Raw genomic sequence first — 25,201 nt, 5'->3', positions numbered from 1 at the left:
AGTTGTGCGCTGAACCAAAAAGACCGGAAACTGTTTTCAAATTGCAATCACGCGACACTCAAAGCAGAATTTGGCAGATTTGCGGACTCCCAGAAGCAGAGTTTTCATATTCAGCCTGTGAAACAGGTTGCTGTGAGTCAGCTTTTAAAAATGGAGTCATTATTTTGCTTGATTTGATAAACTCTTTGATGGCTAAGGAACTTACTCAGGGCTTCATGTCGATCAAACTGTAAGTAAGAAGACTATGTCAGACATGGAATAATACAGTCAAAGATCTTAGACTTTTTTGATTAAATAAAAGCATGTCAATAAACTACGCATGTCTGGCCCTTGATGTCGTTCTCATGTTCCAGTGTGGCCCTTCATGAAGTTGAGTTTGACAGTGTTACAGGGTTATTGCACAGGGATGATCTTGACACTGTAGTTTTCATAGTTGACAACATTCCAATACGTGTACTGTTTTGAATCTGCAGAACGTATTAAACGATGCAGCAGATGAATGAATGAATGAATAATAATATTTACATGAAGCATGCAGAAAAGGCACAAAATGTTGCAGAAAACTTCACCAGAATGCAGGAAATGAAGCGTTTGATGCTTGAAATTTACCCCTGTAATAGGGGTAATAGGGGCAATAGGGGTAATAATATATAATGTGCCCCCCCCTAATGTTGAAACAAACTCAATACCCCCCCTCCCCCCAATGTTGGACACAAAGTTACGCCCTTGGAGCATGGTGATGGAGACCAGTTCCAGGTTGTTTTGACCACAGATCAGTCCACACATCAATGGACCATGCAAGAGGCCCAACTGGAGGGAAAAGTGACCCAGGACTATACTATATATTGGCTATGTCATTCATAAACAAAGTGTTTTTGCTGTCTAAAATGTAGCCTAGTTAAGCTGAAATCAATTCGAAAATAAATGTTTTTTTTCTGATATTAGAGAATATCATGGATGAGCTTAAAGGGCTTTTGTTATGGAATATATCAAGTAAATAAAGTTTCTTTGAATACAAAAAAATGCAGCTATTTCACAGAAGAGACGGACAGCAATATGGCGCACACACAGCCGAAGCGGTCCAATCGGCTTTCTCCATTCCTGACAGCTGGCCAATGACAGAGCCCGCATCAGGCTGAAAACTATTCAACATGGAGACAACAGTTGAAAAGCTTGAGGCGATGGTAAGCACAGCGTCAAACTGTTTCGATTTTCTGTAATATTCGCCTTCTGAATTAGCTTTTTGTCCTTGGTGAACGATTCCAGACACATTTGGCAGACCATTAGTTATCGACGAGGTATTCGTCCTTTCACAGTGAGAGCAGCAGGTCATGGTTTTCTCTTTGTATTAATAAACAATTCAAACTCCTTTGCGCCATTCAGCAGGCCTGTCTACGTACCGTTAATATGATATCCCTCCGTCTTACTAACTAGTACTAACGTTATTAAAATAACAGCGGAAGGCCCGTTCAGACCTAACGTTAAGCTGTCAAAAGCCGCTTTCCTCCTTCAAAATATTAAACCTGGCCACCATTAAAACCTGTACGTTACGTAGCTGTCGTTCCGTGTGAAAAAGTATTCATGTCATGTAGCATCACAACAACAAGCCAGCGGTCAGTCAACACAGCTGGCCACAGCTCAGCATTAGGTAGCTAGAGACTAGTCATTTTCACTACAGCTCAGATGTGTTCCCGTTTGGTTTTAGCCCTTTCCAATTAACAGACAATTAACTTTTATTCCAGACATAGCGTTACGTTTTTCGAAACTCTACAACAGTGTTCGTAAGTTAGCTCTGTAATTAGTAAGCAGAGGAGGACTGCAGATGGTCCAATAAAACAGGTATACAATGTTTGACCAAGTAATCTCAACTCAAGGTCCACTAACTAGCCTTTTCCAGAGCTTTCAACATCATCTCACTTGCCATTTCCCATATCCTTAATACAGTGGCTTGCATAAGTTTACACACCCATGTTAAAGTTGACTAAAAAGAGGAATAAAAAAAACATCTTTTGGAATTTGATCTTAATAAAAAAAAAAAGAGGAAAAATCCAACCTTTGAGAACACCAATTTTCTTTGTGAGTGAATAATGTATCGTAAATAAATAAATGTTCTTCCTTAAAATACAGGGGGCATAAGTATAGACACCCCTATGTTAAATTCCCATAGAGGCAGGCAGGTTTTTATTTTTAAGGCCAGTTATTTCATGGATCCAGGATACTATGCATCCTGATAAAGTTCCCTTGACCTTTGGAATTAAAAGCCCCCCATCATCACATCCCCTTCACCATACCTAGAGATTGGCATGGTTTTATTTCAGTTAGCCTAATAGCTGGTTTAATTTGCATTGAGAGATGCAAATCTTATGGAAAGTACCCCATGCCAATATCTAGGTATGGTGAAGGTATGGGGGCTATTTTAATTCCAAAGGCTAAGGGAGCTTTATCAGGATGCATAGTATCCTGGATCCATGAAATAACTGGCCTTAAAAAATAAACATCTGCCTGCCTGTATGGGAATTTAACATAGGGGTGTCTATACTTATGCCCCCTGTATTTTAAGGAAGAACATTTATTTATTTACGATGCATTATTCATTCACAAAGATAATTGGTGTTCTCAAAGGTTGGATTTTTCCTAATTTTTTTAATTAAGGCATTAAGATCAATTTCCAAAAAATAATTTTTTTTTTATTCGTTTTTTTTGTCAACTTTAGCAGGTGTGCCACTGTACTGATTCTAAGCAGGTTTTAGTATGTGGTGTGTTGACACTAGAAAAGTAAAAAAAAAAAAAAAGTATAGTAGTGGTATCCAGTTGATACCTTTCACTCAAAACCAAAAATGTGAACCCAGGGTTTTCCTCCACTATTAGAAGTCTTAAGTGCAGGACCCAAGCTGTTTTTTGGCAGCACATAAGCTGAATGAATGTGAAATGCTGCAAAAAAAAAAAGCATTAAACTAACTAAAAGACTTTTCTCAGATCTAATTTGGTCCCCAGTGATCTTCTTTAGCAAGTTTTGTCTTTAAGCTTTTTTTATGGTGCCAAAAAGGCTCACCTATGTCTTCGACAAACCCAGAGAAAACACTGGAACCTCATGGTGTCACTAAAGGAAAACTCCTTTTGGTTCAGTCAATCAATCTAGTCAATGTTGGGATATTTGACTGGATAAGTGGAAACCTTGACCTGCTGGCAGCGCTAAAGGATAAGTCCCTCAGTCCCCAGACCTTGAATGTCTGTACCAAATGTTATGGCAAACAGTTGTTGAGATCTTTCAGTCTGGACCGAGTGGTGAACTGAGCGTATAGGATGTATTACACACAACATATGCCACACATTGTGTTTGACACAGCGAGATATCTTCTCACATTTATGTGACCCACTGACTCCCAACTCACGGAGCCGTGAGAACGTCCAGCCTTTGGCTAAGCCAGCGTTCTGTCTGTCCAGTGCCCCTTTTATATTGTGCTACTGGTGACCCTTCTAGAAAAGCAGTGCAATGTTAAAAGGGCATTGGCCAGAAAATGGTTACAAGCGATGGAAACGTCTCAAACTCTGAAGCTTCAGCTGTTGGCAGATGCTCTGACTTCATTGCACTACTGTATCAGACAGCTAGCAGTGCAATAGTATTGTCAAAGCATCTGAAAACTGCAGAGACCAGCTGCACTGACTACTTTTACATTTCTAGACTGTATCAAGTCCAGTGGACATGATCTTTGGACTATTGTGTGGTCTGATGAAGTGAGTGGGACTAGGCCAGTGTATTGTAATAATAATAATAATAATAAATTGAATTTATATAGCGCTTTTCATGGACTCAAAGTCGCTAAGCCCGGCTGGCGGCCCACCAGGTCTAAATTGCCCCCCAACAGGCCTAAGCCACTGGGAATAATATATATATTTTTTTAAAGATAATTTTTAGGCCTTTATTTTTATTTTTATAGGACAGATTAAGACATGAGAGGGGGGAATGACGTGCAGCAAAGGGCCACAGGTCGGAGTCGAACCCGCGGCCGCTGCGTCGAGGAGTAAACCTCTATACATGGGTGCACGCTCCACAAGCTGAGCTACCCAGGCGCCCATTTTTTATTTTTTATTTTAAGATGTTTTTTTAACTACAGTGGGGTGGCTCTGTTGGAAACTTAGACATAGTCATATTTTCAAATCTCCAGTTAGCTTTTAGCGCTGACTTAATGTAGGGCCCTGTGGAATCTGCGTTTAGCTCAGAGCTGTCAAACTCATTTGAGTTCATGGGCCACATACCTGTGATCTGATCTCAAGTGGGCCGGACCAGTAGCCTAGAAATCTAGACGCACCCTAGCGGCAGCAAATTTATTTTGCAGCCAGGGGGGTCTAGGCACTCTCCGTTGGCTTGCGAGCTGGAAAAACCAAACTCTGGTCAGGCCAATCACATCGTGTATAGAGTCGGTGGGCGGGGCTTATGGCTGCTGCTGCTGCTGCTGGGAACAGCGGTCTTCTGGAAGACTTGGAGTTCAGCTTTTCTTTGAAAAAAGAACAAAGAACGGAACAGAAATCATTCTTAAAAAAGGAAGATGTCAGAGTTTTACCGACCGGATACGGCAAAAGTTTAATCTATCAACTAGCTCCGCTACCTTCTTCGTTGCTCTGGTTGGTTGTAGAGCTATCCTATTGCGTGCAGAGGGAATTTAAAAGACAACCGTTTATCCCGCCCCTCGGATTGAGCCCTGTCAATGGTGAGTTCCCAGACCCGACATCTGGATGTGGGTCTGGCTTGTCAGGCTACCGGACCAGTAAACCTCTCCAGAAGGATCAGAAACTTTATCTGCCACAGAGTTTCTTGTCAGCTTGATGTTGGCGAACGCAAGTTGCTTATTTTTCAACAGCATTCAAGCGTTCTAAGACCATTGTAGGAAAATAATGTAACGGACCCGGGAGAGAGGGGTAATATTCTGAGAAACAATTTCTAAGAATTTCTAAGATTAAAGTCGTAAATTTACGGAAAAAGAACTTGGATATTCTCTGAGATTAAAGTGGAGAATTTGGAATTGGAATTAATTATGTCTCTGCAAATTCCACACTTTGCAAAGTCGTTCAGTTGGGCCTGATTGGGCCCTTTGGCGGGCCGGTTCTAACCCACGGACCGTATGTTTGACACCCCTTTTAGCTTTTTATTTTTTTTTAATTCTCAATTTTGCGATTCCGTCCATGATTCTGTTATCACCGCCGGTTACACACTGGCTGCGTGGCGTGAGCGTGTCCGTTTTTATTTCGGGCTCCCATGGTAACAGGTTAGAGCTTACACACTGCCTGCGTGACACGCACGTCTCGGGCGCGGCTCGAGCCGAAAACGCGTGCATGCTAGAAATAGTACCGACGCCTGAAAAGATGTTTATATGTTAAATTAATAAAAAATAAAATAATAATTATACATTTTCAAATATTGCACCTGTCAATACATAACGAAATATTCTGTAGCCTATTTTGCCGTCAATACTGCCGGCGTTGTCTTTGCTGTAATCAGATCAGAATATATTTATGTTTAACATGGTATTTCATTCTATCAATGGGAAACATCATGTGACCAGACAAGGCTAGCAGCAGCAGCGCCGCGTCAGACACGTTTCTGGTGTGTAAAGACATAGAAAAATCCACGCAGCTGAGACGCAGCAGAAACGCCACGCTCACGCCACGCAGCCAGCGTGCAGCCGTCCTAATGCTGCCATCAGCCTGGGACTGGTCCCAGCCGGGCCCTCGTTAAAAAAATAAATAAATAGACACTTGCCACCGGGCTAAACAACTGTTCTGGGAAAAACCCTGGTGTCTAAGTCTTGGCTGCTAACCTACTGTGAGTTTGTGCTGCACTCCACATGGTCACATTAACTGATAGATAAATGCTATGCTAAAGGGCTAAAGGACATTCTGTGCCATGCTTTATGGCACAGAATGTCCTTTTAGTAAAGTAAGCCTGGCTTAACAGCTGATCTCACTTTATGAAATACCCTTTGCAGAATTGAACTAGGGCTGCAACCAACCATTATTCCCACTGCAGATGAATCTGTCCATTGTTTTCTCGGTTGGGCCTAATCGATTAGTTATTTGGTCTATATAAATGTCAGAAAATGGTGAAAAATGTTGATCAGTGTTTCCCAAAGCCCAAGATATTCAGTTTACTGTCATAGAGGAGGGAAGAATCTAGAAAATATTCACATTTTAGGAGCTCGAATCAGAGATTTTAGACGTTTCGTTTTTCTTAAAATATGACTCGAACCGATTAATCAAATATCAAAATAGTTGGCCATTCATTTAATAGTTGACATCTAATCCGATAATGGATTCATCTTTGCAGCCCTAAATGTAACCAGTCTCATCAAACACCACTGTAACACAGTGGCTATAGTTAGACAGCTATAACGTTTGCCTCTTTTTATCCACAGAAACTGAATAGGCAACGTTTTACCAGTTGTACATTGTGTTATTGTATCTTAAATTCTTCATGCCATTTTTTATTTCAAACCCTGCCCTACTTGAGCAGGGTGTGTGTGTGTGTGTGTGTGTGTGTGTGCACAGCAGTGTACTAGCAGAGCGTAAAGCTGAGTGTCTTTGCAGTTCCTGAAGTCCGAGGCAGACCTGGAGTACATCGAGAAGCGGCTGAAGCTGGACTTCATCAACAACGCTGCAGAGAATGGATGTCCCGCTGAGGTGATAACTGAAACCACAGCTGTTATCTCTGCTGACATTCCCACCCAACTAAAGACAGGCTTCCATCCAACACCATCTGCAGTCTGCAGGACATTAAAAAAGCTCCTGTAGGTCAGACACAGGAATTATCGGTGGACAGTATTTATGGGCCATTGTAGGGCTGGGCAATATATCAATATTATATCGATATACGTAACTAGATATCGTCTTAGATTTTGGATATCGTTATATATCCTAATATGGCATATGTGTTGTCTTTTCCTTGTTTTACAGGCTGCATTACAGTAAAGTGATGTCATTTTCTGAACTTACCAGACTGTTCTAGCTGTTCTATTATTTGCCTTTACCCACTTAGTCATTATATCCACATTACTGATGATTATTTATCTAAAATCTCATTGGTAAACTATTTTGTAAAAGCACCAGTTCTCAACCGTATAATATCGTCGCAATATCGACATTGATGTATTGTATTTGGTCAAGAATATGGTCATATCTGATTTTCTCCATATCGCCCAGCCCTAGGCAGGGGCGTATCACAAAATTCTGGGCCCTGTAGAAAGGCATTCTCTATGGGCCCCTCCCCACATCCACAGCTATTCATTCTAGCCTCATTTTGGGCCCTCCTCACACGAGGTAATACAAATGTTGAGGCACTTCTACTTTACTTGAGTCTTTTCTTTTCATGCCACTTTCTACTTCTACTCCGCTACATTTCAGAGAGAAATATTGGACTTTTTAATCCACTACATTCATCTGTTACAGCTTTAGTTATTTACTTTACACTAAGGCTGAGCAATTTTATCGATTCTGCGATATAAATCGATATTTTTTTCCCCAAGAAAGTATTGATTTTTAAGCCGCGAGTATCGATACATAAGTCCCATTCAAATCCCCCGTGTTTACCCCCGTTCACGTTGCAGGAAGAGCGATTTGGTCAGCCAGCCGCTAGTGTCGCTGTAGAGCAGCCAACGTCAAAGCTTTTAGTCTGGCCCGCAGAATAATCATGAATTCACAAAATATAAAGAGGAAAAAATGTGTTCTGTTATTTATCATTTCAAGCATTTAGAGCAAAAACCCAGCCCCCTGTATTTACATCTCTGTTCACATGCCGGGATTCTGTACAGCGATGCCCGAGCTCCACACACACAGCTGAGCCGAGATGTGTGCGTTAAAACACACACACAGCTGAGCCGAGATGTGTGCGTTAAAACACACACACAGCTGAGCCGAGATGTGTGCGTTAAAACACACACACAGCTGAGCCGTGATGTGTGCGTTAAAACACACACACAGCTGAGCCGTGATGTGTGTGCGTTAAAACACACACACAGCTGAGCCGGGATGTGTGCGTTAAAACACACACACAGCTGAGCCGGGATGTGTGTGCGTTAAAACACACACACAGCTGAGCCGGGATGTGTGTGCGTTAAAACACACACACAGCTGAGCCGTGATGTGTGCGTTAAAACACACACACAGCTGAGCCGAGATGTGTGTGCGTTAAAACACACACACAGCTGAGCCGTGATGTGTGTGCGTTAAAACACACACACAGCTGAACCGAGATGTGTGTGCGTTAAAACACACACACAGCTGAACCGTGATGTGTGTGCGTTAAAACACACACAGCTGAACCGAGATGTGTGTGCGTTAAAACACACACACAGCTGAACCGTGATGTGTGTGCGTTAAAACACACACACAGCTGAACCGAGATGTGTGTGCGTTAAAACACACACACAGCTGAACCGTGATGTGTGTGCGTTAAAACACACACACAGCTGAGCCGAGATGTGTGTGCGTTAAAACACACACACAGCTGAACCGAGATGTGTGTGCGTTAAAACACACACACAGCTGAGCCGGGATGTGTGTGCGTTAAAACACACACACAGCTGAGCCGGGATGTGTGTGCGTTAAAACGCACACACACAGCTGAGCCGGGATGTGTATGCGTTAAAACACACACACAGCTGAGCCGTGATGTGTGTGCGTTAAAACACACACACAGCTGAGCCGAGATGTGTGTGCGTTAAAACACACACACACAGCTGAGCCGAGATGTGTGTGCGTTAAAACACACACACAGCTGAGCCGTGATGTGTGTGCGTTAAAACACACACACACAGCTGAGCCGAGATGTGTGCGTTAAAACACACACACAGCTGAGCCGGGATGTGTGTGCGTTAAAACGCACACACACAGCTGAGCCGGGATGTGTATGCGTTAAAACACACACACAGCTGAGCCGTGATGTGTGTGCGTTAAAACACACACACACAGCTGAGCCGAGATGTGTGTGCTACACACACACAGCTGAGCCGAGATGTGTGTGCGTTAAAACACACACACACAGCTGAGCCGAGATGTGTGTGCGTTAAAACACACACACACAGCTGAGCCGGGATGTGTGTGCGTTAAAACACACACACACAGCTGAGCCGAGATGTGTGCGTTAAAACACACACACACAGCTGAGCCGAGATGTGTGTGCGTTAAAACACACACACACGTGAGCGGGATGTGTTGCGTTAAAAAAAAACACACACACAGCTGAGCGAGATGTGTGTGCGTTAAAACACACCACACAGCTGAGCCGGGATGTGTGGTGCGTTAAAACACACACACACAGCTGAGCCGAGATGTGTGCGTTAAAACACACACACACAGCTGAGCCGAGATGTGTGTGCGTTAAAACACACACACACAGCTGAGCCGAGATGTGTGCGTTAAAACACACACACAGCTGAGCCGTGATGTGTGTGCGTTAAAACACACACACACAGCTGAGCCGAGATGTGTGCGTTAAAACACACACACAGCTGAGCCGAGATGTGTGCGTTAAAACACACACACAGCTGAGCCGGGATGTGTGTGCGTTAAAACACGCACACAGCTGAGCCGAGATGTGTGTGCGTTAAAACACGCACACAGCTGAGCCGAGATGTGTGTGCGTTAAAACACGCACACAGCTGAGCCGAGATGTGTGTGCGTTAAAACACGCACACAGCTGAGCCGAGATGTGTGTGCGTTAAAACACACACACAGCTGAGCCGAGATGTGTGTGCGTTAAAACACGCACACAGCTGAGCCGAGATGTGTGTGCGAGCTGAGCCGAGATGTGTGTGCGTTAAAACACACACACAGCTGAGCCGGGATGTGTGTGCGTTAAAACACACACACAGCTGAGCCGAGATGTGTGTGCGAGCTGAGCCGAGATGTGTGTGCGTTAAAACACACACACAGCTGAGCCGGGATGTGTGTGCGTTAAAACACACACACAGCTGAGCCGAGATGTGTGTGCGTTAAAACACGCAGCACCTGACTGGGAACGATACGGCCGCTGGGGCAGATGAACTCACGCTGGTCTCTTTTCTGTAAATAGGCTACAACTAAACCTTCGTGAGTAGAAAGTCAATACTGATCAATGCACTCACCTGTAGACCAGCTTAAACATGTAGAAAGCCATATTTCAATCTGCTCAGTCCACCGCGCTGTTTTACGCAAACACAGCTCTACTCTGCAAATAGCAAATTTTTACAAACAAGCTAAAACAAAAGCTGTCAGTTTTTAGTCTAACTGTTTATCTTAGGTTGCCGGGAATCTGGAAATTTTGACAAATTCTTGTAAACCTCACTGCTGGCTGAACAAACCAAATTCTCCGCTAGAGCGGACAATCTGGAGCTACTTAATATGCACGTGAATGATGCGATCGTTATGTTTGAGTGATGATTATGATGCTGGTTGTATTATTTTGCAACAACATTGTTTCATTGCAAACGAGGCATACATGACGAGTGCATAGCCTGCTTATCAGTCCATTCATCATTAAAGCTGGGCTTTTGGCTTTTCCACGTCAACTTTTTGCTTCAGCCTCAGTGACATGTTTACCTGACGACAGCCTTTCTTTCTGCAAGCATTTTCCACCAATCAGGACGCTGCATACTACAATAATGTTTCCATAATCAGACTTTAACCATCACTCCTCAGTGAACTGCCTCCTAGTCTGAGATCTTTCTCTAGTTAAAGAGCCAGTTATCATTATGGAGTTTCCATGTTTTTAGGAGTTTGCTCACACTACTACATGTAAAAAAATAAAATAAAAATGTAGCATTAATTCAGTAAGAAAGTGAAAATTTTGAACAAGAATAGGCGTATTAGGTATAAATTCATTTTATTTTCTTTATTTGAAAGTCCGGCTCACAAGATGTCACCAAAATCACTCGGTCCCCTTTAAATCTTTCAGAAAATGATGTAAGTGTATCAAATTATATCGAATCGAAGCGTATCGTGGGCTAAATATCGTGATATATTGTATCGTGAGCTGAATATCGTGTATCGTATCGTGAGATTAGTGTATCGCTACAGCCCTACTTTACACATTAAGATTTCTGCACACTAAACACATGTAGTTTATAAAATCTGATGTTTGATTCTAAAGTAAACTAGCCAACAATATAACAGCCTACAAGTCCAGCTGAGATGATGAGACCATTAAACACACAACTGGTTGGATCCTTTACTCTTTCTACAATGGGAGGAGAGTTCTGCATCGAGTACTTTTACTTTTAATACTTTAAGTACATTTTCCTGTTGATACTTACGTACATTTACTTAAGTAATATTTTCAATGCAGGACTTCTACTTGTAACAGAGTATTTGTACAGTGTGGTGTTAGTACTTTTCCTCAAGTAAAGGCTCTGAATACTTTCCACCCCTGGTATAAACCCAGTGCATCGAGGACGTGCTGGCAGGTTTTTTCATTTGTGTGTTTGAAACGCATCACACATTTGTGGGGTTTCCCCATTTCTCCTACTAATATAGACATTTCAATTGTAAGTTTTCTCATACATGAAGAAAATAATGCAACACAAGACACAATATTTTAGCACGAAACAGATCAGGACACGTAGAGATAGCTACGTGTCCACAAAAGACCATTGAAATAACTTATACATACAGCATAAATGGTACAGCACATTTTCACACTGGAATAAGTAGGACTATTTAGTCCCTGTTATGTTTCATTCATTGTATATGTTAAAAAATGTTAGACCAAACTTCATAAAACCTGCATTGGTAATTGTTAGTTCTATCCATTAGAGGCAATGTCCATCATTCATTTTAACCTTCAGCAACACTAAGCTGTGTCTGACTTAGAGCTGGAACAATTCCAAATGTTGCTCTACTATCAATTGTCTGAGAAATAATTGCCATTAACAATATAATTGTCTCTTTCAGTCCGATTTAGAAAGATTGATTCATGTGTTACTTTTTTTAAACAAATTCAAGTTTAGAATGAATCGCAGGAACCATCTTTTGGTTATATATCCCTGTCATGTGACCCAGATAATGCAATAACACAAACACACAGCCTATGAAGTAAACCACGCCTCTTTTATGATCATAAACCATATTTTCTAACCGTATCGCAGGAGAACCCGGCGCTGATGCTGGAGAATCTGAGGGCCATCAAGGCCAAACACACGGCGCTGTGCTCCCAGGTGAAGGAGATCTCAGCCGCGCAGAAAGAATCCATGGCCTCCATCAGGAGCGACCTCAGCAGTGCCATGGAGCTGGTCCAGCACCTCCAGCAGACTGCTGATGTGGAGGTACCCACGCAAACACACAGCTCACACACACCACCGTATGTACTCCTACTCTATACAGAGGACAGGTTCCATATTCTACAGTCTTTTATTAGATTATCATGCCAGTGATGACTTCTGATGCACATGACTCCTGTCAACAAAAAGCCATTTGCGAGCACTATTCCACACACAGATTGCAAACTGTAGCGGATTCACGTTTCACAGAAGATGGTCGCTCACAAACGGCAGATGCATTTGTGTGTTGATTGCGAACAATGAGTCAAAGTAAACATGGGAGGAAATGATCTCATGCTGCAAATTCGCTGTTTGCACGTTGGAAGTTTTGGAGAAATGGTGAAAAAATTGTACAACCATTGCAGTTACATGTATATGGGTCTGTATATTGGCTTTCACTTCAATACATTACATTACATGTCATTTAGCTGACGCTTTTATCCAAAGCAACTTACAATTGCTACATATATCAGAGGTCACACGCCTCTGGAGCAACTAGGGGTTAAGTGCCTTGCTCAGGGACATATTGGTTGATGTATCGCAGTGGGATTCAAACCCAGGTCTCCCACACCAAAGGCATGTGTCATATGCACTGCGCCATCATCACCCCTAGAAAGATAAAGCCAGCAACGTCAACAGATTCTGTCCATGAAAAGAACTAGACAAACAAAAATAGTACATGATGATCATACAGGGTACCCACAGGGTCTTAACAAAGTCTGAAATATGGGCGCCTGGTGGAGCACGCACATGTATAGAGGTTAACTCCTTGATGCAGCGGCCGCGGGTTCGACTCCGACCTGCGTCCCTTTGCTGCATGTCGTTCCCCCTCTTTCTCCCCTTTCATGATTTCAGCTGTCCTGTCAAAATAAAGGCATAAAATGCCCCCCAAAAAAGAAAGTCTTAAATATAATTTTGAAAAATAAGGCCTTTTAAAAGTGTTTTCAAACATTTTGTTTCAAAGGTCTAGCATTTGTATTGTCCTTTTATGAGATTAAATAACTCCTTCATTGTTTCGTCACAAAGCATGTACTGTATGTATTGAGTATTACGATAAAATGTATTAAGATCAAGTACTTGGTCAACAATTATTTTTATAGCCTGCAATGGTTTCTGATATTCCATTATATGCTACATGCGTTTGCCAGAATGTTCGTGAAGTTGGTATTAAGTTATATTCTAAATGGTGTTAAAAAAGGTCTTAAATTGAACGTGTGGAAACTTGGGGGTACCTTGTCATAATGCATAAGAAATGGGAAACGTGGCGTGTCCTCCTCTTATTAACCTCTAAGTATACCACCGCTGTGGGTACCAACGGTTGACCGTGTCCTTGTTGGCGTGCTGCAGGTTCCGCCGCTGACGGCGCCGGAGCAGGAGGCAGCGGAGCTCCTGGGTACAGCGGCCAGTGAGACCACAACAGAGGTAAGACCCAATCACTACCCAGAAACCTTTGTGGTTATTGCTAACCTTTGTCACCACTTCATTGGCTGCATCCCAACAAACCCCCTCCAGCCGGTCACTGAGCAGCACGGCTCTGTTCTAGGCTCAGTTTATGAAGGGGGGGGGGGTTCATCCAATCACACTTTGAGTTAGATGTAGGGCTTCTCACTGTGAATCAAATAATATATATATATATATATATAGAGCTCAATATATATATATATATATATATATATATATATATATATATATATATATATATATATATATATATATATATATATATTGAGCTCCTCCAGGATTGTCACCTGCTCATCTTAAGAGGAGACTAGCTTATACTAAGCTGTATAACTACTAGATATTACATACTGTCCATTCTCAAACAGTGGACAGGGATTTGATTTATTTCAATTAGAGAAAAAAAAATCTAATTGTGTTTTTTTTCTGCCAGATATTGCGATTACGATTTGATTTGCGATTATTATTGTTAAAGCTTAGCTAAAGTTCAGTATTCACTGTGCAACAGATAAAACATGTCATGGAGCATTATAACACGAGACACCACTACAACTGCTCTATATTCTTATGCAAGGATGAGAACATGGATATGAATTGCCAGCAATAAGTGTTTTTCTTTAAGAATAATAATAATAATAATAAGAATGGAACAGTCAAGCACAGAACATTTATCACAAAAGCTAAAGTTATATACCATTCTAATAAAAACATATCAGTACTTTCCTGTAAAGTGAAATGTCTGCTCTGCCTCAGTTCAACAGCAGCATCTCCATATGGCACCTTCTACCATCATGTTTAATAAAGTCATAAAAATAAATGAAATATCGATTGAAGGTAGGACGTTTCTGTAAACAGTCTGTGATATTAACATTATTCCAGCAATTATCTTATGGAAAAACAGTAAATATAATAACAAAAAGAGGAATAAAACATGTTGAACCAAATGTTACACCAAACATTCAACTAAATATTGCATATTGGATTAATGGCGGTCTTCACGATTAGCTCATCACATTCTTTCAAATCTCGATTTAGATTGGAGAAGGATTAATGGCTCAGCCCTATCACGGACTCTTGCAGTATACAGAGCTGTTTGGCTGCTTTTTGTCAAGATGTAGGGAAGTTTCCCCTCACTGTGGTGGAGGATTGTAAACACTTGGTGCCCTTAGAAGCCCTCCCCCCTCTCTCTCTCTTCCTCCCTCCCTTCTTGAAGCTGTCCATGATTTTATGACCGATGTATGGCTTCCAAATGCATGTCACGGCCCTGCCAGCAATTTCAGAGGGCTGCTACTGTAAAGACTTCCAGCGGTTCAAAGGCAGTAATCCTCTCCTTTCTAGTAGACTTTTAATTTGAAAGGTCTGTCCAGGAAGCGTTGAAGCTTAACACTGGCCATGGCCCTGGCTGTTATTAGAGCCATAGTTTAAATACCAGCTTTGATTATGAAACCTGCTGCTTTATAGAATTAACATGTGAATATAAATGCTTATGTCGGATTTTGTTCTTCAGGATTCTATGATTTGAGAAATTGTACATGCTTTAGCAACACAAGCAAAAAGATGTCCCTAAGGATAAATCTAGATTCACAAAGTAAGCCCGTATATTGTGACAGCAGATGTGTTGCATCAAGAGATGAATGTGACTCTGCACTACACGTGAAAATATATATATATATATATATATATATATATATATTAGATATAGAGGTGTTGAAATGAATCAAATAATCGATGCATCGAATCGTGGACATGGAAGATGCTGCATTGATAATCGGCCGGCTCATAATCGATTATTTCTGTTTACAATTTAATGTAGGCCTAACAACATTTATGTTTACATATTTCTGCACATTCAGGTAGTGCCATGTGCTCAGTGCTGTATAGTTTTATGTATCCAAGTTATTTAGTGTTAGAGCACTGCAGAATGTTTTGTTTTTGAAGCTTGAAAAGCTATGCATGAAATATCCTACATGGCTTTAATAGAAAAATTTATTTGACGCATCGTGATGCATCGAGATATCGAATTGAATTGCTGACATGATAATCGTAATCGAATTGGGAGATCAGCGAAGATTCACACCTCTAATATACAATTGTCTCTTTCACTCCAATTTAAAAATATTAATGTATTACTTTTTTTAAACATATTAAAGTGTTGAATGAATCTTTTGGTTATATATCCCGGTCACGTGACCCAGATAATGTAATAACACAAACACACAGCCTATGAAGTAAACCACGGCTCTTTGTTATCGTAACTTTTTATTATCATCAGATTTTTTCTTTCTAACTGTCCCCCTTTGTCATTTTTTGTTGCTTTGAATATGTTTAGGGTCAAGTCAAGTGCCAACAGCTAACAACTGAAATAATAATACAAATATATAGTCCGACCAATAATCACTTATATAATTACAAGTTGGCATATCTAAACAAAATCAACAACTACGAGTCATACGCCTTTAGCTAATGTTAGCGATTCATTGCGGTTCGACAAAGAACCAATGATTATGTAAAACAACCCAGGCCTACATGTAAGCGTGTTGAGTTAGCATCCCCAGTCTACTATCCCACTGATCCTCTCTGCTGCTGCTCTTTGTTTTTTCCAGGTGCCTCCTGCTGTAGAGGCTTCTGGCCCCCAGCAGCCACTGAGTGAGTCTCTTACCTTCTTAGTCTACCCCCGCTCTGAATAATCCACAATACTGTAGAGATGGCAAGAGTCAAGTCTGTCTGATGGGTCGGTCCACAACCTTAATCCAGACTGAAATATTGGATTGGGTTACCATGAAATAGTATACATTCAGGTTCCCCCTCAGGATGAATTGTGCTAGCTTTGGTGATCCTCTGGCTTTTCCCCTGGCGCCATCATCAGGTCAACATTTTCATCGGTCTAATTCCTTAGTTTGGGACCAAATACCAACAAAACTAAGGCCTTTCCCATCAGCCTCAGCTCTACTTTGTGTTTAGTGCTAATTAGCAAATGTCGGCATTCTAACACAACTAAGCTAAGATGGTAACCATGGTTAAACTTTATATTGACATCAGCATGTAAGCATCATTATTTTGAGCATGTTAGCATGCTTACATAACTAAAGAGCCAGCACTATCATGGCTGTTAACACATCAGCTCAGCGTGTGCTGTTCAGTCCCAGTGTCCTGGTCTCAGACTTTGATGGCAGCCAGGGCTCCATGTGTATAGCACGTTCTTTTTACTTTGTATTAAACCCATCCAGGCTTTGGTCAGTATTCTACAGTCTGTAAATGTTTTACAGGTCCATAGGAATTCTTTTTTTTGTTAGCTTCCAAAAAGCTGCTGTTAACCCACCAGTTAAGAAATATTTGCACAAATAGTTCTGAAGGAAGCTAGGAAATCTAAATTCTAGAGGCTCGACAAGATCAATGTTTTTCCTCCAGGGCCTCTACTGTCAGACTTAGATCTTTGCCTGCCATTTTTGATAAAAAAAAAAATAAAAAATTGTTATTAGACACTGCAACTTGAAGTTCAATTTGTCAGGTACTTCACATAAAGAATGTATTTGTATATATCATCAAATGCCACAGGGTGCCTTGTGTGTGGGTGTCGGATAACAAGGGGCGCGACAAAGCGGCGGTATTGGAAATATGAAGGTGCTGCGCAGCCTGCGTGCTGTTATTGGCTGGGGGGGTTACACACCCTTCACGTGGGGCCCAAAGGCTCTTTGCTGACAGCCAGAATCATCCCGCACACAGCAAAATAAAAAGAGATAATCCAGGCACGGGGCACAAGGGCCACAATGGAAATAAATCCTGGACTTTATTGTGTTTTTATCCTCGATTGTATTAGATGTCTTTTCATGTTTACGTTTATGGCATTCTTGATACAATTAAATGAATCAGAAATCGGGCAGATATAGGCGGCGCCACACACTTCTAGTGGGTCATAAGTGATGATTGAGAAGGATTACTTTTGTATTAGTCTATACGTTGTTCATTTAGGAAAACACTGCATATCACACCTTTTTAAAAATAAGATGTAGTGGCTGGGTTAGCTCAGTTGGTAGAGCAGGCACACATATATAGAGGTTTACTCCTGGACGCAGAAGGTCTAGTGTTCGAGTCCGACCTGTGACAATTTCCTGCATGTCTTCCCTCCTCTCTCTCCCCTTTCATATCTAGCTGTCCTATCAATTAAAACTTAAAAATGCCCCAAAAAGAATCTTTATATATATATATATATATATTTTGTTATATTAAAGGGTCAGTTCACTCAAATTGCAAGAAAAATAATTTTTTGGGTTCCCATCTTGTGGTATCCATGCAGATACTTTTTTTTTTTTTTTTATTTTTCACTCTTTTTTTTTTCCCCCCCCCCATAACCTTCCATGCAAATACTTTTTTTTTTTTTTTTTTTTTTTTTTTTTTTTTTTTTTCCCCCCCCCCCCCTTTTTCAATGTTTTTTGGGAGCGTTTTTTTTCACAGTTGGTTTTTGCTTTTTCCAACGTTTTAAATTGTAAAAAAAATGTTCTTCACATTTTCAGCGCTTATTTCTACGTCCCATATTTTCTGATATAAAACAAAAATTGAAAACGGGTCAATGTGACCCGAAGTCAACACAAGGGTTAAAGTAGGGCTGCAGGATATGGGGATTACCATTAACAAATAAATCCCAAACTATCTCCATGGAAATAAGTAATTAGGGGACTGACCCTTTAGCGGAAACTACAAGAAGCATGTTTTCCACCTCCGATCAGCTGGACTGTACTCGTGCAGTTGACCTGTTCCTCCGTCAGAGTTGAGCTGCGAGGCTGACGTCTCGGTGCGTGTCCATCCCCAGGCTCTGAGTACGAGGAGCTGAGTGAAGCCATGTTGGAGACGGTTCCTCCCAGCGTGCGCTCCAACATCAAGCTGGCCGACCTCAACGCCTTCTACCAGCAGCTGCAGCAGCACCTCGGCAACAACAGGTTGGAGAGCAACTGCAGTGATTCTTTTACTGTCATATGCACAATAACATGTTCATATTCACACCGGGTTCCTACACATGTACTCTCAAGTGATGCATCTTAAACAGGGAAGTCAAACTACCTTTGAGAAGGTTTTGGGTGTAAGACCGCGTTCAGACAGCCTGCGTCAGCTGTCCGAAAGTCTTTCCATACATTTTGAATGGGGGTAGTGTGTTTAGGCCATGAAGTTGCGTATGTATGACACGCCAATTCGTATGCCATTTTGGCGTGTTATCAAGATGCATACTCCCTTTTTAGCGTGTCTATCAACGCCGTTTGGCCTCCGTTGACTTACATTACCTCGCGATTGCGTGTGAATTGCGTGCAGATTATCAACATCGTGCTGCATCATTTAATTGAAATGACGCCCGTTGAATTGATCAGCTCACTGCAGTGCCTGTCTGTTTCCTGTCGTCCTGTGCAGCAGCTCCCTCAGTGTGCAGAAGATGAAGCAGTTGAAGATGAAGGTGAGCGATGCCAAACTGAAGGTCCTGCAGCACCTCTCTTTAGTCGAGCTGGACCGGAGAGGCCACGTTCGTCTCGCCATGTGAGCTGAATTCAACCAATGGAGACTGTTGAGTGGGTGGGTGTTGTTACTGGCTGGGCTGGATTTGGCCGCTCCTCCACCTGTCCCACCTGGAGTATGGAGGGGGGGGGGGGGAGCATTGGCCAGACCAGATGCATCCAGGCCACCAGATGTTTGTGGGCACATGGGTCATATTTTCAGTCCAGATGCCGTTTATTCTTTGATCAGGTTTTACCTGAGCTATATAAAAATTCTTGATAAATGTCTTCATATGTCTGCATATGAGTGATGTGGATATTCCTGTACTATTGTAGACCGCAGTCTGATTGTATCAATCAGTCAAAGGGGATACCTTTCTGCATAAAATATGGAACCCAAAGGAGAATTATGATTGCCATTAATGGGCTAACAGTCATATTCACCTACACATCTATGGTCAATTCAGTGTTCAGGTGCGTAGACTGAAATTCAGAATGTTGAAGATTAAATGGCATTCAACATCTTTGCTTGGGCCAGTGTTCCTGAGGAGAGGGCGGAAGGACTGTCAAAGGAAACAAAGGTTAACCATAAGTGGGAGGGGGGGTGGGATTGTTTAAAATCAGACGGTGTGTCTTTGTATATCATTTTTATTTGCATATCCTTAAATAGCACAATGTAAAATAAAAACCTTTGCAGAAAGTGTTTTCTTAAATGGCTCTAAGGTTGGAACCATTGGACTCATTGGGTCAAACTGTTTTTTTCTTTTAACAATCTGTGTACATCAAAAGGACTTCTGAAAAGAATTCATTAAAATTCTTTTAACAATTCAAATTAACACAGCTGCGATTTCAACCATTACATTAATAGTTATTTTATGCACAGCTTTAGAAGCTGTTAGCATAACACTGTGAGAATGCTGCAGGATAACAAACCTTGCTTAAAACCATCAAACTAGTAACAGTGCACTACAGACAACTTCCCTGTAAATGCCACACTAGTAACATTAAAGAACGTTTCCCTTGCTGATTTGACTCCTGAAGAGTCTGGTGCTGCTCCGACACACTCCTCCTGTAGTCACAAACACACAGAGTGGAAAAGGCACAGAGAATTCATTTTCAATTTGACTTGTTTACAGAACCGCAGGGAGATTATCAAGTGCATTTTATTTCAATCATTACTGACATCAAAGTCTTGCACTTTAAAGTCTGTTTTGATATGGGCGCTAGAAACCAAATTAATTGATAATACGCTTAATGATGGTAATTGAAATGTCACTAGTGATGGTAGCTGATGGATTAATGTGATAATTTTTATACAGGTGCTATAAATAATAACTGCTGTAACAAGTCTGTGAAATTGCACTTATTTCCTGTTGTTTGACTGACAGGTGGAGCAGAAACCATGTGTACACACAGCTTTATAAATCTGTCCAAAATAATGTGTTTTAACAAGCCGCAACAGAAAAGCTGGTATTTTTTCCCCATGTTTTATACCCCTGGGGCCAGGATGTATAAACAATGCCTTCATCTTTATCCTGGATTGTGAAGCATTTTGTCAGATTTAACGATAAGCAAATGAATCAATGACTGTTTACATGCACAACATATATATATATATAATATGTTTAAAAGTAGGTGCTTTTCTCCTTTTGACCAGAAATGTGGACTTTTCTTTTGGCCATGCATCTCTACGGCAGCCCTGCAAACTAATGGTTGGTTGGTTTGTGTACAATAACCATAGCAACGCACCAAGCTAACCGTAAGCCCTGAACAGGCAAGAAGCTGTAAATTGTCGCAAACTGTGGTAAAAACCCTAATTGAGACGCATATTCCGAATGTGCCAGATACATGCCCAAAGAAAGCTTCTAAAACCCAAATAATACTCCTGCTATTTTTTGAAAAAAGGGTCTAATTCAGAATATTTAAACGGAATATGCCGTTTAAATGACCTGTATCAAATTCATCCAACACGGGTGCTTAAGGGCGTTTCTACATCTATTTATAGCTACCTGTGCCACTGAAATGAGGCCCAGCTCCACAATGATTGAGAAATATTAAACAGAATCCGGTGTTATGTGTGGCTTAATGAATCCGACAAAAAGAACATGTATGCATATTTCTATTTTTGTGCGTACACAGGTTAAGTGTAGAATCTTCACACACAGAGTTTTATGCACCTGGCCCCTGGTGTTTCACGTGCCCACTTTAAACTTTACCAGTTGAGAGAGTTTTCAGGTGGAGGCTGAGTCATCACTGGAGCGGACTGTGTGCATGCTCTCCTGCTGGGTGTTCATCATCACCAGTCTGACCTTCAAACAGCTGACACCTAGCAAGGGAGGCACTCTGTTAGGATATTTCTTGTCATATTTTTCTGGACTTTGTTCTGGGCCAAAGTGTTACCCCTAAATTCCACCAGGCGTGTCTGTGCTGTGTTCCGGTGGCACTGCGGCAGCAATCAGCAACCTGCGCCTGGTGGAATTCCAGGGTTTTAAGATTACTTTTTGGGCATTTTATGGCCTTTAACTGATAGGATAGCTTGAAGAGGGAGAGAGAGGAGGGACAACATGCAGCAAAGGGCCACGGGTGGGATTCGAACCTGGGCCGCTTCCAAGGCCTCAGCCCACATAGGGTGCACACTCTACTGGGTGAGCTAGAGGTCGCCCCAAAATAATTGACTTTTGTGCCTGATTAACTGTGCTGTCTTTAACTAGCAAAACAAACTGGAAAAAAGTAAAGATATGAATAGAAATTGCATTTGAAACAAGTAGAGTTTTAGTAGCATGAAGTCATGCCCAGTCTGTCTGTACTTGAAACTCACAATGTGGCAACCCTTCCACTTGTTCCTGGGCTCTTCCTGGTGCCCTCCACTACAAAGCCCTGCAGCACATCATCTAGTGTTGAATTGGCTCTGGAGAAAGGAGAACACACACACACACACACACACACACACAGAGTAGTTGCATTACCAGGACTCTGCTACAGGCGTTACAAAATCGGAATAAACCTGGAATGCTGTGTTTATAACTCAAAGATAAGCAGATTGACATCGTTGAGACTAAAAAGGCACAAGCGGGAGTGGGTGGAGGTTCTGGCACCCGTGCAACAAACACAGCTGCTGTCACCCACCTTTTTGTGTCCTCCAATAAGCTGGGACCTTGCTGTGACCCTAGAGACACCGTGAGCTCTTCCTTCCGATCTGCAGACACTGTGTCGGCAACAAGCTCACCTGGATGGACAAATCAATCCGAGACTTTTGGAATTATTGTCAGTAAACAATACTTGACACACTACCACGCTATTCCCAATTTAACTAAAGGCCAGATTGTTGAGTATTTGTTACATTGTGTACATTTTGCTTACTGATCTTAACCAAGGCATGGCCCCCTGTTTCTTCCCCATTGCCAAATAATCCTGTTATTTCCTTCCTCCTGTCACCAATATCTTCTTCATCGTCCACTTCTGACCCCACATCTTTAAAACAAAGTCAAATGCAGAAATCTCCAATTATCTATGCAGTGGTGAGAGGGATTGAAAGTATACTACGGATATATATATATATTTTTTTAAATAAATATTTCAAGTTTTGTTGTTTGCAGTTCAATGTATTATATATATTAGCAAATAAAAAAAACTAATCCAATACAATATCAACTTGTTTTTTGAATGACATTAAATCATATTCTTAATAAGTATCCCTTACATTTAGTTAGTAAAGCTTTCATGTTAAGATTTCCATTGAATCAAACCCAGTTTTTGGATGGTCAGCATTGTTTCAGCAGTAGCCACCTGTCCACCTTCCTTGCTCAGCGTTGACAGGATTGTCACAGTTTGGAAGTCTACTTCTTTGATGTCAGCCTCCATGTTTACTGTTGGATGAAGTCAGTGCTAATGCTAACCTACTGTTGATGCTGCTTCACAGATTTTTAAAAGATTGTTTTCCCTACTGATTTCAACTCTTAATGGTCACAAAAATAGAATAATCCACAAAACGATGATTTTGTACATTACGTTTTGCAAGTCAACTCTCATTTTTGTCTTTTGTTTTGATTGTCATTTTTATTTTCAAATGCAAAAGTATTAAAAGAAATCTACATTTCTAGGTGTTTTCATTGTTGATTTGTTTAATGTTTTCACTGTTTTTTAAGTTCAATAAATTAGGGTGACCAAACGTCCTACAATACTACGGTACTTTGTTGTGTGACGTAATTCCCGAGAGGCTGCCATGTCGCACGTACTGTCCCGGTCGGGACGGGACAAGTGGGAGGCGGAAGCTGGCACATATGTTTCAGTGTCTTTATTATTTCTCTTATTACATTGAAAAGGTATTAAGAGATATTTTGTTGAAGCTGGATCTTCTAACAGAAGAGGTCATATTTAGAACATTATTTCATATTATTTATTTATTTTAAAAGAGAGCTATTATTTTGTTACAGATTTTATTTTATTACAGAAGTTATTTTTGCACCATTGAGGCATAATAAAGCATGTTCATTAACCTCTGAGAAGCCTGTCTGGATTTGCGTCTCGAGGCCGGGCCGAGCGTCCTCTTTTTTTTGGAAATCAAAATATGGTCACCCTAAATAAATGTAGCATCTTTCCAAAAGACAATGAGTAAGTGAGTTAAAAAAATTTTTTCCCATATGGAGTGGCCCTATGTTATCATTATTTTATTCCAAAATGTGTAATGCTGCAGACCAGGGCTCTGTGGTGATACAGGGATCTACTGCATAAAGCCTGACCACAAGGGGACTGTTCGTCAGACATGTTGGTTCTCACCTCTCTGTGGGTCACGGCAGCCACGCTCTTCTTCCTCACTGCCTTCTTCAACATTCCTTCCTCCCTCCTCCTCGTCCATGTTTTTTTCTTCTTCAGTGCACCCTTTGACCGTCTGCAATCCTTCCTCCATTTCCTCAAGCTCGTCTTCTGCCCTGTTCTCCTCTTCTTCTGCCTCCACAGATGGTTGACTAGTTCCATCCATTTCCTCCTGCCTCTCTTCAATCTGCTCCTGTTCAGACACTCCTTCCTCTTCTTCTTCTTCTTCTTCTTCTTCTTCTTCTTCTAATTCTTCTTCTTCCTGTTCTAGCTTGTGCTCTCCAATGCAGCTGGGAGATATAGTATCTGACCGCTCTTCCTCCTGGCTGGCTGTGATGAAGCCCTGGGGACTGCTGGCTGGGTCTGCGTCGAAAGGTGGAGTCTGAAGAATTGACAGGTAACAGCAAATATGGCTCAGCTTTAAGAACTTTTTTCTCTTGGTGTCATTTCTAATCTTCTAGAACCAACACAAAACAATTATGTAAGACATATACAATATGGGATGTTAAAGCTGGAGTGAATTAAAAGGAGGCAAGTTAACACTTCATTAGAATGCTTTGGGTCAATCCAGAGTCCTCTGCAGAAACCCCCACTGGTGAATGAAATGAGTGACTTTACCCAGCTTTCTCTTGGTGTGGTGAAACTCTCAGTCCTGAGATGCACAGAGCTGAGGTGGCTGCAGACAGGGGAGTCCGCGAGATTGGCCTCAATCGTTCCTGTCATCACACGCCGGCGTACGTCTGTCAAAACACAACACGAGCAACATGGAAAGACTTTATGTCACTTATGTTCTCCTTTACTGGAATTTAAATGGTTATAGTTGTCCATCAGTGGGTTTACATGCATGCAAGTAGGCAGGTTACAGTCGCCTTCCTCCAGTAAAGTAGTGATTTCTTGAATGCCATGTAAATGTAAATCTTCTTTTATCTCCCCTGCTGTCCATCTACTCTCCTTGATGTTGATCCTACAGTGTGGTGCTACGTGACATCTAAGTTACAGGGGCATAGCTAGCATTTATTATGCAGATTTAAATGTTCTAGATATTTGATCCATCTCCACCTGTTATTACTAGTAGGTTTAAACTTGAGGGGACTGCCTAAACATTTATGGTCGAAAACACCCAAGTCAAATGATGTGAAAAACAGAGGTAGTTTTCATTAAAGTGCACAT

General features: G+C 41.4%; 2 protein-coding genes across 8 annotated transcripts in view; one reads left to right on the top strand and one right to left on the bottom strand.

Moving 5' to 3' along the window:
* The first annotated feature begins 1,052 nt into the window (after window positions 1-1,052).
* On the top strand, window positions 1,053-20,051 carry ska2 (spindle and kinetochore associated complex subunit 2). 2 transcript variants are annotated; one of them, XM_039777840.1, is made up of 7 exons: window positions 1,053-1,184; window positions 6,583-6,675; window positions 12,114-12,290; window positions 13,632-13,706; window positions 16,346-16,388; window positions 18,550-18,676; window positions 19,143-20,051. In XM_039777840.1, exons 1-7 carry the CDS (start codon window positions 1,152-1,154, stop codon window positions 19,264-19,266), a joined length of 672 nt encoding a protein of 223 aa, XP_039633774.1. In that variant the 5' UTR covers window positions 1,053-1,151; the 3' UTR covers window positions 19,267-20,051. The 2 variants fall into 2 exon arrangements, with proteins under 2 accessions (XP_039633774.1, XP_039633773.1); XM_039777839.1 differs by having other exon boundaries at window positions 19,140-20,051.
* A 143-nt stretch (window positions 20,052-20,194) lies between these two features.
* The window catches only part of LOC120544216, a 29,105-nt gene continuing 24,098 nt past the window's right edge, over window positions 20,195-25,201 (bottom strand). For 4 of the 6 annotated variants that reach the window (XM_039777833.1, XM_039777836.1, XM_039777835.1 and 1 more), the window contains 7 exons: window positions 24,650-24,771; window positions 23,996-24,413; window positions 22,580-22,690; window positions 22,346-22,445; window positions 22,038-22,127; window positions 21,436-21,545; window positions 20,195-20,288 (listed from right to left, as the gene is read on the bottom strand). In XM_039777833.1, the coding sequence (XP_039633767.1) occupies window positions 21,470-21,545; window positions 22,038-22,127; window positions 22,346-22,445; window positions 22,580-22,690; window positions 23,996-24,413; window positions 24,650-24,771 (917 nt within the window). In that variant the 3' untranslated portion in view covers window positions 20,195-20,288; window positions 21,436-21,469. Of the gene's footprint in view, window positions 20,289-21,396; window positions 21,546-22,037; window positions 22,128-22,345; window positions 22,446-22,579; window positions 22,691-23,995; window positions 24,414-24,649; window positions 24,772-25,201 lie in introns of all 6 variants that reach the window. The other 2 variants (XR_005636475.1, XM_039777837.1) reach the window with 2 other exon arrangements.

This window comes from Perca fluviatilis, chromosome 16, assembly GCF_010015445.1.
Source record: "Perca fluviatilis chromosome 16, GENO_Pfluv_1.0, whole genome shotgun sequence".
Lineage (NCBI taxonomy): Eukaryota > Metazoa > Chordata > Actinopteri > Perciformes > Percidae > Perca > Perca fluviatilis.
Note: the sequence above shows the minus strand (reverse complement) of the source record. Positions and strands in the feature narration are given on the sequence as shown.

Coding starts and splice junctions, on each gene's coding strand:
- ska2 (XM_039777839.1), top strand. CDS start 1,152: ATGGAGACAACAGTTGAAAAGCTTGAGGCGATG. Junction 1,185..6,582: donor TTGAAAAGCTTGAGGCGATG/GTAAGCACAGCG, acceptor GTGTCTTTGCAG/TTCCTGAAGTCCGAGGCAGA. Junction 6,676..12,113: donor AGAATGGATGTCCCGCTGAG/GTGATAACTGAA, acceptor ACCGTATCGCAG/GAGAACCCGGCGCTGATGCT.